Source organism: Oncorhynchus mykiss, chromosome 2 (genome assembly GCF_013265735.2).
Source record: "Oncorhynchus mykiss isolate Arlee chromosome 2, USDA_OmykA_1.1, whole genome shotgun sequence".
NCBI classification, from domain to species: Eukaryota; Metazoa; Chordata; class Actinopteri; order Salmoniformes; family Salmonidae; genus Oncorhynchus; species Oncorhynchus mykiss.
The window spans coordinates 23,087,501-23,106,591 of NC_048566.1; the positions used below are offsets into that span (position 1 = coordinate 23,087,501).

General features: G+C 42.9%; 1 protein-coding gene across 3 annotated transcripts in view; it reads left to right on the forward strand.

The window, feature by feature from the left end:
• Nucleotides 1–19,091, forward strand: part of kcnn4 (potassium intermediate/small conductance calcium-activated channel, subfamily N, member 4) — a 41,886-nt gene that overhangs the window by 10,155 nt on the left and 12,640 nt on the right. For 2 of the 3 annotated variants that reach the window (XM_036942767.1, XM_036942781.1), the window contains 4 exons: nucleotides 2,528–2,991; nucleotides 4,279–4,414; nucleotides 13,667–13,777; nucleotides 16,902–17,023. In XM_036942767.1, coding sequence (XP_036798662.1) covers nucleotides 2,528–2,991; nucleotides 4,279–4,414; nucleotides 13,667–13,777; nucleotides 16,902–17,023 — 833 coding nt within the window. Of the gene's footprint in view, nucleotides 1–2,527; nucleotides 2,992–4,278; nucleotides 4,434–13,666; nucleotides 13,778–16,901; nucleotides 17,024–19,091 lie in introns of all 3 variants that reach the window. The other variant, XR_005035904.1, reaches the window with a different exon arrangement.

Genomic DNA, 19,091 nt, shown 5'->3' on the forward strand with positions numbered 1-19,091 from the left:
GGCCACAGGTGGAGGTGTTGACTCGATGGCCATTGGTGGTGTTGTTGACTCAATGGCCATTAGTGGTGTTGACTCGACGGCCACTGGTGGAGGTGTTGACTCGATGGCCATTAGTGGAGGTGTTGATTCGATGGCCACTGGTGGAGGTGTTGTCTCGATGGCCATTAGTGGAGGTGTTGATTCGATGGCCACTGGTGGAGGTGTTGATTTAATGGCCACTGGTGGAGGTGTTTGCTTGATGGCCACTGGTGGAGGTGTTGGCCATTGTCCACAGGAACTGGAATGGGCCACCAGCCACAGTGTGAGGTCAGCTTGCCTCTTTAGGTACTGACCCACTGACCACTGGAGGTACTGGGTCTTCTGTGTTAGGGGGCACAGGGTAACCTTACACAGGAGCCTGGCTGGTCCCTGGGACTGGAGCTAGGGTGACTCCATTGACTACTGCAGACCTGACAAACTTACCATTAGTAAGTTAGATATGGGACTGCACAAGGTACTGCAATGGAGATGGGAGTTGTAGTCTGAAAGGGTACTGTAGTGGAGATGGGAGTTGTAGTATGAAAGGGTACTGTAGTGGAGATGGTGTTGTAGTCTGAAAGGGTTCTGTAGTGGAGATGGAGTTGTAGTCTGAAAGGGTACTGTAGTGGAGATGGAGTTGTAGTCTGAAAGGGTACTGTAGTGGAGATGGGAGTTGTAGTCTGAAAGGGTACTGCAATGGAGATGGAGTTGTAGTCTGAAATGGTTCTGTAGTGGAGATGGGAGTTGTAGTCTGAAAGGGTAATGCAGTGGAGATGGAGTTGGAATCTAAAAGGGTACTGTAGTGGAGATGGAGTTGTAGTCTGAAAGGGTAATGCAGTGGAGATGGAGTTGGAATCTAAAAGGGTACTGTAGTGGAGATGGAGTTGTAGTCTGAAAGGGTACTGTAGTGGAGATGGGAGTTGTAGTCTGAAAGGGTAATGCAGTGGAGATGGAGTTGGAATCTAAAAGGGTACTGTAGTGGAGATGGGAGTTGTAGTCTAAAAGGGTACTGTAGTGGAGATGGAGTTGTAGTCTGAAAGGGTACTGCAGTGGAGATGGAGTTGTAGTCTGAAAGGGTACTGCAGTGGAGATGGAGTTGTAGTCTGAAAGGGTACTGTAGTGGAGATGGAGTTGTAGTCTGAAAGGGTACTGTAGTGGAGATGGAGTTGTAGTCTGAAAGGGTACTGTAGTGGAGATGGAGTTGTAGTCTGAAAGGGTAATGCAGTGGAAATGGAGGTGGAGTCTAAAAGGGTACTGCAGTGGAGGTGGAGTTGTAGACTGAAAGGGTAATGTAGTTGAGGCTGGGAATGAAGGTAGAGCACAAGGAACTGGAGTTTAGGCTTGAGCTCATATGAATAGGTAATTGTAGAGTTTTGGACCAATCCATTTCTGAAATGAGGCTTGGAGTGGGACTGGGATGGATGGTTTCTTCGTTTCCATCCACCTGATTTGATGTGTAATCTCCCTCATTCTCTATCTGAAGATGAGCCCTCAGTCAGCTGGGAATCTGTACTCCATTGTTGTCCTTTCCACCACGATAGCCCGATCATAAAAACTGGTTAGGGTTGGTTGGTCAAGGACTGTATTTTGAGGTTGGTCTATAAGAACACAGGAGATGGAGGTACAGTTGAATTTCTATAAACACAGGTGAAAGGTAAGGAAATTAACTTTCACCAACAAGCTTCAGGCGAGCCAATTTTAAGGGAAGGTGTGGCAATATCAAGGGAAGGTGTGTCAATATCTTGGGAAGGGTGTGACAATATTAAGGGAAGGTGTGGCAACAATTAGGGAAGGGTGTGGCAATATCAAGGGAAGGGTGTGGCAATATCAAGGGGAAGAGTGTGACTGAAGTTCCCCCTCTGCTGCAGGAACTGGTTGGTGATTGGGCAATGGGAAAGTCAGTCAAGGGCAACAAGACTACGAACTGAGTGTTCTAATATGCTTACGGCAGTTTCAAATATCAAGAGTTACGAAGAAACCTCAAAACGACAAGAATTGGAGGTTTTGGCCAGCGCGGGATTTGGTTTTCGTTTTCCTTAGTGATATAATAAAGTGATTTCTTGGAGTTGTGTCATGTCAGACTAGGATCAGACAGGATTATATTTAGAATCTAAGACTTGTGAGTCAGAGAGGGCTTGTGTCGCCTACAACCCCCACAATCTTGACTTTCACTGCCTCCGTATCTGCTTGGGTGGGACTTTGTTTGCCTTGGCATCATGTTTCTGTCGTTGCTGTTCTTCCTATTCCCACATATAGTTAATCATCAGCATTTACTTAATGATTCAAATCAAATGAACAATTTTCCATTTTCTTTTCCTACTTCTCTCTCGCTCTCCCACTCAATCCCTTTCCCTCTTGCAATTTCTCTCTCTTTCTCTTTTTATTTATCTTTCACTCTCTTTCCCCCTCTCTCCCTCTAACTCTCCTTATCCCTCTGGCTCTTCCAATCGCCCTCATCCCCTTCTATCTCCCCTGTCGCCCCTGTTCCGACCCCTCACTTTTTCTCCAGCTCTTCATCATTGACCACAACCAGGTGGACTGGCGCATCGCCATGACAAGCCGCAGGGTGCTGGGCATCTCCCTGGAGCTGCTGGTCTGTGCCATCCATCCCGTGGGCACCTACTGGGAGGTGGGTGTCCCTGCGCCCATCGCCAGGGAGGGGGTAGAGGTCAACTCCTCCAACTCGGCGCCGCTGTGTGTGTCCTCCCGCCACGGGGAGGCGCTGTTGGACACAGAGCTGCTACTGTCGGCACTGATGTTCCTCAGGCTGTACCTGGTCCACAGGACGATCCTACTGCACAGCAAGGTGCTGCTCAGTGCCTCCTATAGGAGTATCGGCTCGCTCAACAACATCAACTTCACGTTCCGCTTCGTGCTCAAGGTGCTGATGAACAAGTACCCGGCGCGCACGCTGATGGTGTTCATCTTCTTGTTCTGGCTCATCGCCTCCTGGATGCTCACGCTTTGTGAGAGGTAGGGTGGAGGGGCGCACACACGCAGGCACACACTCATGCTCACACGCATGCTCACACTCACATGCACATGCATGCACACACACACTGCATGACTCGCACACAATCTCCTGTTTGAGATACACAGGCACAGACAGACGTCTGTGTGATAGACAGAACAGAAAAAGAGGACACACAGTGAGAGATGAAAATAGTTTGCTAAAAATCTAAATATAACACATTACTACTGCCAGCACAGAAACACGCACACGTACACACACATCCCTACAAAGTTTATTACAAACAGACTGGGGCAATCAATTGCTCACTCTACTTCAAATATTGATGGTCAATTTGAGTTCCCATTCAGAAAGGATGTCTAATAACAGATTCAAAGTTGATAGTTTTCTGTTGAGTTACTCCGAAAAATTACTCTTCATTGCGAGCCAACACATACCATCCTAGGCCTCTGAAGTCTGCTTGTGGCCAATGTGAGGTCATTTGTTAAGGCTGAACTTACAATGGGATGGGATTCTTAGATCTCAGTTACATAGAGAAAATCAAACGTGTTAGTTAATCAAGCTGCATGTTAAACAAACTGACATTTTGGTTATACGATCTGATGATTGACAGATTGTAAGACTTCTGAGTAACACCCGACAGGTATAATGCGTTATAACTTCCCTGTAGGCAATAGAAGACTTAAGATGAAAATTGAATTGGAATAGTTTTGAAATAGATTCTGAGAAAACAACAACTTACAAAAGTCATACATTTTTGAGTCAATTTCACCATCTGTCCAGACAATTCAACTTCCATTTTCTCTTTTCTGGAATTGAAACAGGTCCTTCCTTGACCCCACAGCCACTGACAGATAAACAGATGCTCACAGTCTAACTGTAACTACAACACTTTGATCTTTGGATGCCCATAAAGATTCTAAATCTCAAAACAAATTGAATCAAATTTTATTTGTCACCTGCGTCGAATACAACCTTAGAGTGAAATCCTTCCTTGCAAGCCCTTAACCAACAATGCAGTTTTAAGAAAATAGAGTCAAGAAAATATTTACTAAATAAACAAAAGTTAAAAAAAATATAGAAAAAATAGTTACACAATAAAATGACTGGAGTTCTTGACAATCAAATTTGACAACTTAATATATCTCTGTTTTTGTTTTACCTATTGGTCTGATCTTGTTAGTAATGTAATGTCTATATAATATCGATAAAATCTATGAATATCTTCATGTAAGACATATGTATCTGTGTATGTAGTGAGTGACCCCAGGGTGTGTGGCCCTCTACAGGCAGACACAGGAGCAGACTGGTCGTATGGACACGGCTCTCTGGCTCATTGCCATCACCTTCCTCACAGTGGGATACGGGGACGTGTCCCCCAAAACCAGCTGTGGAAAAGTGGTGTGCCTCTTCACCGGAGTCATGGTAACTATATGGAGTCATGGTAACTATATGGGGAGGGGAGAATGGAGAGATAGGGAAAATAAAGTTTCTAGCCTGAGTGTCAAAGCATGATAAAGCTTGTTTCTTAAAGGTTACAATGGCTTTTTAAAGCAGAACATTACTGTAAAGTAGACAGGCTAAATAATATACATGTACTGTACATGGCTTCATGTCTCTGCAGGTGTACAGATGTATGATCAAAATTTGAGCCAGTTTGCTACAGCAGGGCAATAATCCTGCAGCAACAGGAAATGTGAATTACGAAATGGATTTTAGTTAATTAATGGATATTTTTGTAGGGGTTGATACATTTTTTGTAAGGGAAAATCATGTCTGAAATTTCAAGGTGGAAATTACAAACTTCAGAAGCCTTTTTAAACCTCAGACACACTGCATTGCAGGTAGGTTATTCTGCAACAGGGTGATCAAATGAAGAAGAATAGAGGGAAATTGAAACACTAGTCAGTGCTCTTGAGTTGGTTGTTTTGTAAGTACCTATTACGTTGAAGTGGCTGCAGAAAGTGATTTACTTAGAGTAGAAATACAGTGGTGCTTGGTGCCACCCAGTCCCAATTTTGACTTTGATGCTGGCGGTTAGTTGCTGGGTACATGCAGAGAGCACGCCATGTACAGTACTGTTGCTGCTGACTCATTGTTTGCCTGTCGCTACTCCCATCGATCTCTCTTGTCTTGGCCTCTTTCTATATTATTTTCCATTATGGCATGCTTACAATTTCCTACATTACAGCATGTGCCCCCTGTGTGTTGCCAGTGCATGCTATGATGTCTTAAAGTACAGTAGCTGTAGTTTTCATATTGAAGCTTTTCTATTCTATTCTGAAAATGAATTTAACACTATTGTACCACTGTGATAGTATTTGTATTATCGTGTTCCCCACTATCAGCTTGTATATGACATGTTCAGGGAAGAATACCTGACAATGTCTTGGTTGTTCACACACCTCTGAGATAAGGGGTGTTGAGTAATGGGTCAGAGAAGTGACACACACACACACACACACACACACACACACACACACACACACACACACACACACACACACACACACACACACACACACACACACACACACACACACACACATTGGAGTAGATGTCTTGGCATTGAGCAGAGGGGAGGGGGAGATGTGAAAGGTTACAGTGAGTTTACTGGTTTTATGGGTGAACTCAAAGAGTACAGGCACTGATAGTATTGAACTTTATTTTTATAGCACGTTTCTTACAGAATGCAGCCCCAATGTGCTCTACATGATAACATATGACCTTTCTCTTGTCGAACGACGAAAGCAGTGTGGTTATTGACTCATGTATTGTTATGTCTGTGACTCAAACACTTTGGTTACACCCACTGGTAAGAAAGGTACACGCAGTAGAAAAAAAGCTCATTTGAAACACTGTAAACATATTTGAAATTTGTGAAAGTGCTGTAACTCTTATGTTCAAGCAGTCTGGATGCCATGGAAATGACATTAAATAATACACTTCAGGTCTTGTTCTGTCATAGAAAAGAACAAAGGAGTTTCAATATGATATATTGTCATATTCAACTGCCATTGTTCACAAGACAATGGACCCTCACCAGTAAGAATATAGGCCAATATCTCAATTAAGTAGGTTGATGCTGAGTACAAAGATTTGATAGGTTTTTACAATGGAAGAATATTTTTATTTATTCTTACTATTTTCTACAGTACCAGTCAAGTTTGGACACACCTACTCATTCCAGGGTTTCTTTATTTGTACTATTTTCTGCATTGTATAATAATAGTGAATATATCCAAACTATGAAATAACACATATGGAATCATGTAGTAACCAAAAAAGTGTTAAACAAATCTAAATATATTTTATATTTGTGATTCTTCAAAGTAGCTACCCTTTGCCTTGATGACAAGTTTGCACACGTTTGGCATTCTCTCAACCAGCTTCAGCTGGATTGCTTTTCCAACAGTCTTGAAGGAGTTCCCACATATGCTGAGCACTTGTTGGCGGCTTTTCCTTAAATCTGCAGTCCAACTCTTCCCAAACCATCTCAATTGGGTTGAGGTCGGGTGATTGTGGAGGCCAGGTCATATGATGAAGCACTCCATCACTCTCCTTCTTGGTCAAATAGCCCTTACACAGCCTGGATGTGTGTTTTGGGTCATTGTTGTCCTGTTGAAAAATAAATGATAGTACTACTAAGCAGATGGGATGGCTTATCGGTCCTCATGAGAGCCAGTTTCATCATAGTGCTTGATGGTTTTTGCCACTGCACTTGAAGAAACTTTCAAAGTTCTTAAAATGTTCCGCATTGACTGACCTTCATGTCTTAAAGTAATGATGGACTGTCGTTTCTCTTTGCTTATTTGAGCTGTTCTTGGTCTTTTACCAAATAGGGCTATCTTCTGAATACCACCCCTGTTAAGGCACACCTGTTAATTGAAATGCATTCCATGTGACTATCTCATTAAGCTGGTTGAGAGAATGCCAAGAGTGTGCAAAGCTGTCATCAAGGCAAAGGCTGGCTACTTTGAATAATATAATATGTTTTGATTTGTTTGTATACTCCACTTGTCCTAAGAGTAACAAATTACCCCTAAAATAAAGCAGCTTAATTGAATTTTAAACCCCAAATCTATTTTGCATGAAGAAACAACCTGCCATTCATCACAAACTTTGTAAATATCGGGGTTTTCTCTCTTCCCAATGCAGAAAGACTGCATATAATCAGTGGACACCACACATTTTTATTACAACACACCTGTCATAATTGTTTTCTTTACTAAAGTAGAGGTTTGTTATTATTATTATTATTATTCCTAAAGGTACTGCATAGGTGTAAAACATTTTTTTTGCAAGAGATAGCACTTGTAAAGCCTAAGAAAGTATCAGAAATTTGCAGAAAGTAGTTTGAATGGATTTTACTGAAGGGAAACAATAGCAGCCTTGACATTTTTTGGCAACATAGTGATATATTCTTGTATACTGTAATACTAGTCTTCTCCCATTTTTTTTGAACCATTGCCCCCACCCACGAGGTGTATAAACAACAACAATAAATAAGAATAAAATAATAAATACAAAACAAAACCGTGAAGTACAAAAATCAATCAACTCTAATTAGCACATGTAGGACAGTATGCAAGTGTGTGTGTGCATGGACTTTGCAGATGTATTTCTCACATGTGCAGCACATAGTATTTATTTTACAGTCCTTCTTTGGGGTCAGAATTGGCATCTCCTCCTCTTGCCTGCCTCAGCTGCAGCCTCAGGTGGATCAGGACAAGATTCAGCCCCCTGAACAGCTTTCACAAGCGCTGCAGAGGCTGCTGTGCAGGGGAAGCGTTCCCTTCCTTGAATGTGTGGTGTTACAAGTGCCTTTCCCTGTGCTTCAGGAACACCCTCCTCTTGTTCTGCTTATCAGGCATCCAGGTAAGGTTGATCTTGTTCCATATCACAGGCATTGTATGAGGACACATCAATGATGTTATGGAAGATGACCAGGGGCCAGCGGGCTGTCATCCTCCTGCAGTTGTAAGTTCCAATCACCTTGTACAGGTTGTCCAAGCCTCCTTTGTTGTGGTTGTAGTCTAGGATGATGGCTGGCTTCCTGTCCTCACTATCACTGATCTCAGCCGTTTTGTGCAGTATGCTCAGGAAGACCACATTCTTGTTCCTCTTTGGGAGGTAAGAAACTAGAGTGGTGGTGGGGTTGAAGGCAAACTTTGATGAGAAGGCCTCTCTCCCCCTTGTTGTGAGGAGTGCAGGGGGGAGCTCAGTCTTGTTCTTTCTAACTGTGCCAACCATGGTGATCTTCCTCTTCAGGAGATGCTGGCTGAGTTCATACGAGGTGAAGAAATTGTCACACTTGAGATTGTGCCGCCTCAGTATGTCGGTCACATCAACCGCATCCCCTGGTTCTTCTCCGAGCCTCCACTGGTCGGCTTCCCTGTGTAGACTTGCATCTTCCAAGCGTAGCTGGATTGTGCGTCACAGGCCACCCATATCTTGATGCCGTACTTTGCTGGCTTGCTGGGCAGATACTGCCGGAAAGGGCAGCGACCTTTTGACAAAAGAGATCACTATCAGTAATTAGAATCAGTGTCACAGAAAACAATCACATACATTAATGATATTACAGCAATACATAATAAAATGAACAGTGAAAATCACTTACATTACAGATATGAAAATACAAGTTTACCTCTGAATGGAATCAGTTGCTCATCCACTGTTACTTCAGTGTTACTCATCCACTGGCCCAGGGTTGTAGAGGTATGGCGGACGCTTCACCCACTTCTCCCAGACCTCTCGTATGGCCGCCAGTTTGTCTCTCACACGTCTTGCAGGTCTTGACTAATGGTTATCAAATCGTAGCATTCTTGAGAAAGTGTGAAAGACTTTGGCACGGAAAATCACCTTTCCACTCTCTGCCAAGAGACTTCATGTAGCCTCACCTCGGGATCTATACACACCCGCTGAGATTATCAGCCCTATGTAGGAACACAGGTCAATCTCATCCCTCCAAATTTGTCATCTCCAGGATGATTTTTTCGATGGCTGGTGTGATGAACATGTAGAATGTTGAGGCGATGTCCTGGGCATGAGAAACTGCATGTCTTGTGGGCCCTGTGGTCATCCTTATGACATTTTGTGCTGCCATCCTGCCCTGGTTGTCATATGGTGACAAGGACCATGTTATTTTGCTTCTTCTTTGACAAAAAATGTCTGTCAGCTTAGGGGATTTCTTCTTCTTCCTCATCTTCTTCTTGTTCTCTTGTTCCTCCTGGACATCTGAATAAATCTGATCTACGACCTGTTGGGCACTGAACCGTGCAGTCATGGCACGAAGAGAGAGAACTGGGGGGACTGTCAACTGCACTACCTTTATTGCCTCTGACTGTATTCCCCATTAGTAGACAATGCTTTCAAGACATTTTTATTTTGTCTGAAATTTTGTTTTATTTTGTCTGATTTTTTATTTATTTTGTCTGTGAACTTGAGTCATGTGTGGGGTCGTGGAGATGCTGCACATGCACAATAAAGTTCAATCAATAATCTCAATATCTTGCGTGTGTGTGTGTGTGTGTGTGTGTGTGTGTGTGTGTATGTGTGTGTGTGTGTGTGTGTGTGTGTGTGTGTGTGTGTGTGGTTTGTAAATGATTTTATAACTGCCGGGTCTAAAATGACCCTAAGACAATCTTTGTACCCTGGTGGTGTAAAGCTCACATGGGAATATGAACAAAGGTGATGTTTCACTTTTTCTAATGTTGGGGTCACTCTAGGAAAAGTCATACAATTTCAAGTTGAAAAAATATAATTTAGGGCGTTTTCTCTGCTGTTACATACCGGCGGGTCATTATTTTACCCTGAAGACAACACAAGGGTTAATTGAAATGCATTCCAGGTGACTACTTCATGAAGCTGAGAGAATGCCAAGAGTGTGCAAAGCTGTCATCAAGGCAAAGGGTGGCTTCTTTGAAGAATCTCAAATATAAAATATAATTTGATTGGTTTAACACTTTTTTGGTTACTACATGATTCCATATGTGTTATTTCACAGTTTGGATGTCTTCACTATTATTCTACAATGCAGAAAATAGTACAAATAAAGAAACCCTGGAATGAGTAGGTGTGTCCAAACTTTTGACTGGTACTGTATATAGGTATGGAATGGGCGACTTTTATATCTCTCAGTCCTGGCATGTGGAATAGAGAGAAGGTGGATCTGTCTGACACTTGTCCTCGGCAGGCAGGTATCAAGTCTCTGAAGGGGGACTTGAACAGGGAGAAAGCAAAGTCCAGGCACAGTTTCACTCTTCTCTCATGAAGTGAGGGCAGTGATAGTGACAGAGCATTGTTGTTTCCAGGATATGCCGTGCCAGGGATGGTTCTGCAAACACACTTCTGTATGGGCTTGAGTTGCTCAGAGAGGGCTTGAGTCAAGAAGCTGTCCCAAGCTGTTGCGGTATACTCTAGGCAGGGTTGAACGTAGATGGCGACCAGGTCCATTTGTGGAAAGTTAAATATTTTAAGTTGACGTAGGAAGAACAACTTTTTACTTCCCTTACGAATCATAGAATCGATTTGTTCGTCCCACTGCAGAATGTTTTGCACAATGACTCCAAGGAATTTCACACTTTCACAGACTTGCAGGTTTTTCCCATTTTTCATAAGGGGACATGCAGGGACAGGTTTCTCATACATGTTACCAACAGGATCTTGCACTTCGAAGGGTTTAGGGCCATGTGACTAGTACAGGGAGAGAGGGAGAGGGAGGGAGGTATCTGGGTGTTTTCTGCTTGTTGGGCTGTAAGGACTTGGCTCTCTTCCTCACCTCAGATCTGCCCGTTTCCGATCCGAACAGATAAGCGACGGAGAGTCACAAGACCGACAGAGGGGCGCTGAGAGCCAGGCTGAGACACCTCCCTGACACAGTGGAAAATGATCCTTCACTCCTCTTTCTCTCCCTCTCCCCTTGTTTATATAAGCTTTCCCCTTTTTTTAAGGGGAAACTTTCCACCATTTCCATTTTTAGGTAGTTTATAGCCTTTGGCACCACTGGAACAGGAGGGCGTGCCAACCTGTGCCCATGACTTGGAAGAAAAATGTTTCCTACTCCCAACAGGGCAGCTCTCTTGGACAATGAGTGAAGCAGTACTCACACCTGTAGCTCTTGGCTGTCAAGGACCCCTAGGCTCAACACCTCTATCCTGGGCTAGCCTGCCTCTCTGGTAGTGCCCCAGCTGTGTTGGGGAGGTGAGCAGAGCAACGTGCTCACCACACATCCTATCAGTGGGGTGTGAATGGATCCCTGGGAAGGATGTTGTGTCTCTCAAAATTCCCAGATTACACTCGGACAGATTCACACGGAATCTTTGGTTCTAGTCATGCCCATGCCCCTCCCAATACCAGTGAGTGGGTTGGTTGATGTTAGGAAGCTCTTAGGAGAGGACAGGGGACTAGCGCAGGATTTGTGATTCATCCATCTGAATGACTCTTAGCATTATCTCTGTGTCCAGACTGTAACCTGTGTTTCATTGTGAGCCTATGCGTGCATGCTAATATGATTGTTCTTCTTTATCAGACTTTTATCTCTCTCTCTCTTTTACTAATGCAAACAAGGGAAGGAAAACAGGTAAAAATCAGTTTTCATTTTCAAACCAGTCTAATCTTTAAATGATATGATTACACTGTGTCTCTAAAACCATATACTGTATTTTCACAGTAATTACACTGGCAGGTACAATGCAATTACAGTGTAGGTAGATACACATTGGTACAACTGTGAGCTTTGTGCAATTACAGTACATATTGATAGAAAATTGCACTCAATGGTAAATTAACTACAGTCAGAAGTTTACATACACTTAGGTTGGAGTCATTAAAACTAGTTTTTTCAAGCACTCCACACATTTCTTGTTAACAAACTATAGTTTTGGCAAGTCGGTTAGGACATCTACATTGTGCATGACACAAGTCATTTTTCCAACAATTGTTTACAGACAGATTATGTCACTTATAATTCACAGTATCACAATTCCAATGGGTCAGAAGTTTACATACACTAAGTTGACTGTGCCTTTAAACAGCTTGGAAAATGACAGAAAATGATGTCATGGCTTTAGAAGCTTCTGATTGGCTAATTGACATCATTTGAGTCAATTTGAGGTGTACCTGTGGATGTATTTCAAGGCCTACCTTCAAACTCCCTTTGCTTAACATCATGGGAAAATCCAAAGAAATCAGTCAACCAAAAATTGTAGACCTCCACAAGTGTTGTTCATCCTTAGGAGCAATTTCCAAATGCCTGAAGGTACCACGTTCATCTGTACAAACAATAGTGCGCAAGTATAAACACCATGGGACCATGCAGCCGTCATATCGCGCAGGAAGGAGACGTGTTCCGTCTCCTAGAGACGAACGTACTTTGGTGCAAAAAGTGCAAATCAATCCCAGAACAACAGCAAAGGACCTTGTGAAGATGCCGGAGGAAACGGGTACAAAAGTATCTACAGTATATCCAATGTGAGAAACGAGTCCTATATCGACATAACCTGAAAGGCCGCTCAGCAAGGAAGAAGCCTTGCTGAGCAGAAGGAAGTTAAAGCTTGGTCGCAAATGCGTCTTCCAAATGGACATTGACCCCAAGCATACTTCCAAAGTTGTGGCAAAATAGCTTAAGGACAACAAAGTCAAAGTATTGGAGTGGCTATCACAAAGCCGTGACCTCAATCCAATAGAAAATTTGTGGTCAGAACTGAAAAAGCGTGTGCGAGCAAGGAGGCCTACAAACTTGACTCAGTTACACCAGCTCTGTCAGGAGGAATGGGCCAAAATTCACCCAACTTATTGTGGGAAGCTTGTGGAAGGCTACCCAAAACATTTGACCCAAGTTAAACAATTTAAAGGCAATGCTACCAAATACTAATTGTGTGTATGTAAACTTCTGACCTACTGGGAATGTGATGAAAGAAATAAAAGCTGAAATAAATAATTATCTCTACTATTATTCTGACATTTCCAATTCTTAAAATAAACTGGTGATCTCAACTGACTTAAGACAGGACATTTTTTACATGGATTAAATGTCAGGAATTGTGAAAAACTGAGTTTAATTGTACTTGTCTAAGGCTTATGTAAACCTCCGACTTCAACTGTATGTTATATCTCCCCCATAGGTTAGAGGTGTAGTCTACGATTTCAAAGTAAGAATTAGTGTGTTGAGACTATTGTACCACACTGAAATATAGTCACTTTTAGTGCCAAGTCACTCTGATTCACCCTGTGCGGTTCCTGAGCATTCGTCAGCACTTAGTTGTTCCCTATCCAGCAATAGCACAATGCTATTCTCAGAGTAAACCATACTACTATATCAGTGGCACAGTGGCATATGATTAACAATTTCACTCTCACATAAACATAAGGTCAATTCAGTGTAACTAGTATTATTTGGCGAAATAGGCAAAATAGGCCCACCATATTTGTACAAGTTATAGCAAGTCACAACTATTTAATAACCTCTTGAAAAGGAATTGCGGTGTCTATCTTGATGTTAGCCAAGCAGACCTGAAGCTATAGGGCTAATTTTGAATGTTGACATGATCATTTTGTTAATTCCGACTCTGACTCCCGCTCTTACGGGTCACAAAGGGACACGAGGAGGATGACAAACAGCGGTGGTGGTAATCATGGTGACGGTGGTGTGACTGTCTGTATGTCTGTCCTCAGGGTGTGGCCTGTACCGCCATGCTGGTGGCCGTCATGACCAAGAAGCTGGCGCTGAACAAAGGAGAGAAACATGTGCACTTCTTCATGATGGACATCCAGATCTCCAAACGGGTGAGACGAGGAGAACGACTGCACCAGAGTTTTTCCATATCCCATGTGTCCAACTAGTCAGGAAAACTCTGGGCCCTAATTCTAACCTTTACAAGGGTTGGGAGTTTTTCCTGGTCAGGTGGTCACAGGGTCAGTAGAAATACCTGGCTCTATAATGACAATAATGAACAAACATGTTGTGAGTGTCTCTTCGTTCAAGGAGTCATTTATCCCCATATTTCCAATAACTGAATGATAAGAAAAACATACTGTGAAGATCCAAACCACTGTCCTGCATTGATAACCGGAAGCAGCCAGCTCCCTTCAAAGGTTCCCTCGGTCTCACAAGAAAAACAAAACCCTTGACACAACAGATGAGGCCTCCTGGGTGGATGCAGAGATATTTTCTGCATATGATTTTGGAGTCTTTTTATAATATAATTTGTTTCCTTAAATAGGGCATTCCAGAGGACAGGATAGTGTGGGAAAAGGACTGGGGGGAGGGGGGGGGGGCTTGTGAGGTGGGGCCCGCCAATCTCTTAATAGCCTCCAAAAGGCGTCAAAAAGAGGAAACAATAGTGTCCCTGTCAGGAAAGGGATTTGTGTCAGTCCAGGACGAGGTGCTCGTACCGACTGGAAACTGGATAAGATGATGTGTGTGTTGTGTATGTGTATATACTCACTGCCTCAAATGAGGACACAGTGAGCGAGTGTATGTTGTTGAGGGGTTACTTCATGTTGAAGCCTCAGACAGGATCCATCTGCTTGCTTATCGCCGGGAAGGAAAATCAACAACCTGAAAATAAACGAGCACAACGGAAGATGCAAGCATGATTTCCATATCCATTTCCAAATATCCATCATTCTCGAATATGTAAGTAGTGTATGGCAGGATTCTCTGAAATCCACTGACCTGACTGAGCATTAGCTGAGCGCTACGTTGGCAGTGTAGGGTGTAGGCTACACCTGGCTACAGGCTGCAGTGTGTTGTCAGTGTGAGGATGTGAGGTTATAGGTCTGCTGAGGATGTAACTGCTTCCTCCCTGGCACTGAACACATCCTCTCACTGGGTGCATCCTTACGTCTGTTTGTAGTTGTTTGGTGTGTGTGTGTGCGTCCCTGCGGAGCTGTTCGTCATTGCCCTGATTTACGTTGACAGGAAGAATAAGGAAAGACATCTGGGCATGGCCCCTGACGGCCCCCAATAACAACCTCACACACAGGACAACACAAGACAAGGCCCGGCTGGAGTGACTTCACCAGGCTCAGATAGGCAGTTACAGTGTCCTCGTCAGGAAGGAGAGCAGACACTAATAGAATCAAAGAGAAACAAGAGGAATATGTTTCCGTAACCGACATATGGCCCACTGATGCCTATTCACATCCTCAAATATTATTCCCTGTATGACGGGTACATGTCCATCCGTTTACGTTTTTAGCTATCCCTGCATGTAGCAAACATTAGTGTACAGCCCATCCCGCCTGACCCAGTTCTGCACAAGGCAACATTGTTTTCATCAACGTTAACCATGGACTGCCTCTCAATTCATAACAGCAGTTTAATCAGCAAATAAATATGCTCCCAAGATGGCACCATGATATAAACATGCTCCCAAGATGGCACCATGATATAAACATGCTCCCAAGATGGGACCATGATATAAACATGCTCACAAGATGGCACCATGATATAAACATGCTCCCAACATGCTCCCAAGATGGCACCATGATATAAACATGCTCCCAAGATGGCACCATGATATAAATATGCTCCCAAGATGGCACCATGATATAAACATGCTCCCAAGATGGCACCATGATATAAACATGCTCTCAAGATGGCACCATGATATAAACATGCTCCCAAGATGGCACCATGATATAAATATGCTCCCAAGATGGCACCATGATATAAACATGCTCCCAAGATGGCACCATGATATAAACATGCTCTCAAGATGGCACCATGATATAAACAAGCTCCCAAGATGGCTCCATGATATTATCATGCTCCCATGATGGCAACATGATATAAACATGTCCCCAAGATGGCACCATGATATAAACATGTCCCCAAGATGGCTCCATTATATTATCATGCTCCCATGATGGCAACATGATATAAACATACTCTCAAGATGACACCATGATATAAACATGTCCCCAAGATGGCACCATGATATAAACATGTCCCCAAGATGGCACCATGATATTAACATGCTCCCATGATGACACCATGATATAAACATGTTCCCAAGATGGCACCATGATATAAACATGTCCCCAAGGTGGCACCATGATATTAACATGCTCCCATGATGACACCATGATATAAACATGCTCACAAGATGACACCATGATATAAACATGTCCCCAAGATGGCACCATGATATAAACATGTCCCCAAGATGGCACCATGATATTAACATGCTCCCATGATGACACCATGATATAAACATGTTCCCAAGATGGCACCATGATATAAACATGTCCCCAAGATGGCACCATGATATAAACATGCCCCCAAGATGAAACAATGCTATGACATGCTCCCATGATGGCACCATGATATAAACATGCCCCCAAGATGGCACCATGATATTAACATGCTCCCATGACGACACCATGATATAAACATGCTCTCAAGATGACACCATGATATAAACATGTCCCCAAGATGGCACCATGATATAAACATGTCCCCAAGATGGCACCATGATATTAACATGCTCCCATGATGACACCATGATATAAACATGTTCCCAAGATGGCACCATGATATAAACATGTCCCCAAAATGGCACCATGATATAAACATGCCCCCAAGATGAAACCATGATATAAACATGCCCCCAAGATGAAACCATGATATAAACATGTCCCCAAGATGGCACCATGATATAAACATGCCCCCAAGATGAAACCATGCTATGACATGCTGTCATCCTTCCAGTTAGTGTGGTAATTCTTTATAACTTAATCCTTTTATAAACATGAGTGTTAGCTTAATGCATCACAGTTCCATATACTCTTATCTCCAGCTGTGACAGTCATGCTGTACAAAGGAGTGTGTGTCACACACGTACACGTTAGGGCTGCAGGTTTTATTGACTGGGTCTAGATGTTGGTGCTCTGTCTGTCCCAGATCCGCCATGCTGCTGCCAACGTGCTGAGGGAGTGTTGGCTGCTGCACCGCACCAACCTGACCAAGGGCAACAGTGGAGAGCACCGCAGACACCAGAGGTGCCTACTGGAGGCCATCAGAGTGTAAGTCCTCATCACAGTTTAACCTTTGTATTTCAGATGGGAGCTGGCCATCAGTTTGTCCACTGCTATATGCATCTTCTTCAGGTTTCTGGGACACAACTCATCTCGACTAGATTTGTTCTGCAGGAACACTGGAGAACAGAAGAATAGCAATACATTTAGAGACCATTCAGAACACTAAGCCGTCTAAAGTGTGTGTGTGTGTGTGTGTGTGTGTGTGTGTGTGTTGTGATGGTTTTATGGTTCATAAATTCTTTGTCAACACTGAACTGAGTCTATTTTGTTTGGATGCTACGGTCCAGCAAAACAAGTTTGGTACTCCACCCCCTTGGTAAAAGATTAGGCCACTATGTAAAATTTAGACTTCAATCAAATAGATACACTGACAATAGTAAAGTTTGAGTTTAGAATAGAGTAAGCATACAACATAGTCTCACTTTCAGAAAAGCTCTCGTGACTAAAAGAACTGGACAATGGTCATCTCACAAACAGTGAAACATTTATTTAACAGAATTCAGAAGAAGCAACTTCCATCACGTGAAGTCAATTCACAACTAAGAAACACCGGAAAAGTTAACAAAAAACTGCTTGTGTTTGACAGAAAAATAAATCTGAATGACAGCTCCTTCTCCATAATAGCACTTGGGAACTTTGACATCCTCTGCCTGCTTCCTCATGTCTACTTTCATTGTTGTTCATCCATGTTGTTTGACAATGTATTCTAGCCTTCCTGCTAATAACAAGTGGAGTGAGGTGTGGGTTTGCCTGACCTCTTTCACAGGAGATCCTAATAAATAGGAAACTAGGAAGCTTAAACATGTGAATGTGTGAGTCATTATCAGGCAGCAGGACTTCATAATAGTGTGTATATCTGTGAACTTGAGTCATGTGTGGGGTCGTGGAGATGCTGCACATGCACAATAAAGTTCAATCAATAATCTCAATATCTTGCGTGTGTGCGTGTGTGTGTGTGTGTGTGTGTGTGTGTGTGTGTGTGTGTGTGTGTGTGTGTGTGTGTCCGTGTGTGTGTGTGTGTGTTGTGCTGGTTTTATGGGTTATTAACTCTTTGTCAACACCATAGCTGAGTCTATTTTGTTTGGATGCTACGGTCCAGCAAAACAAGCTTGGTACTCCACACCCTTGGTAAAAGATTATGCCACTATGTCAAATCGACTTTAGACATCAATCAAATGGATACACTCACTGACAATAGTACAGTTTGAATTTAGAATCGAGTACAGAGAAAACATAGTCTCACTCTTACAAAAGCTCTCGTGACTAAAATAACTGGACAATGGTCATCTCACAAAAAGTGAAACATTTATTTAACACAGAATTCAGAGGAAGGAACTTCTATCACGTGAAGTCAATTCACAACTGCTCCTTCGCCATAATAGCACTTGGGAACTTTGACATCCTCTGCCTGCTTCCTCATGTCTACTTTCATTGTTGTTCATCCATGTTGTTTGACAATATGTATTCTAGCCTTCCTGCTAATAACAAGTGGAGTGAGGTGTGGGGTTGCCTGACCTCTTTCACAGGAGATCCTAACAAATAGGAAACTAGGAAGCTTCGACGTGTGAATGTGTGAGTCATTATCAGGCAGCAGGACTTCATAATAGTGTGTGTGTGTCCATGTGTGTGTATGTGTGTGGGAGAGAGAGAGTATGCCCGTAAGGGTGGAGGGGTTACATTTCCTGTTGTACAGTTAGCAGACCCACTATAAATACATGGTGGAAAGAAAGCATGAGGAGGAACTTCCAGCACCTTGGAATGGAGACAGAGCCAAACAGTTAAGAGACTATTTAGAGACTAATTTTGTTTTTACTTTTTCACGCTTTTATGCATCGGTTCTTTGGCTCTGGCATCCCCACTAGAACATTTTAGTGCACATGAGTACTTGATGGAAGTTCCCTGTAAAATTGGTTTCTGTTTTTCTGGGGCAGTTCTGGTTTCATCCAACTTAGAATCAAAATTTAAACGTTGATAACGTTGGAGCAACAGACATTTCTCTAATCTACCCATCCCGAACACAAAGCAGGGCTCCTGGATGTTGAGTTATTGACAG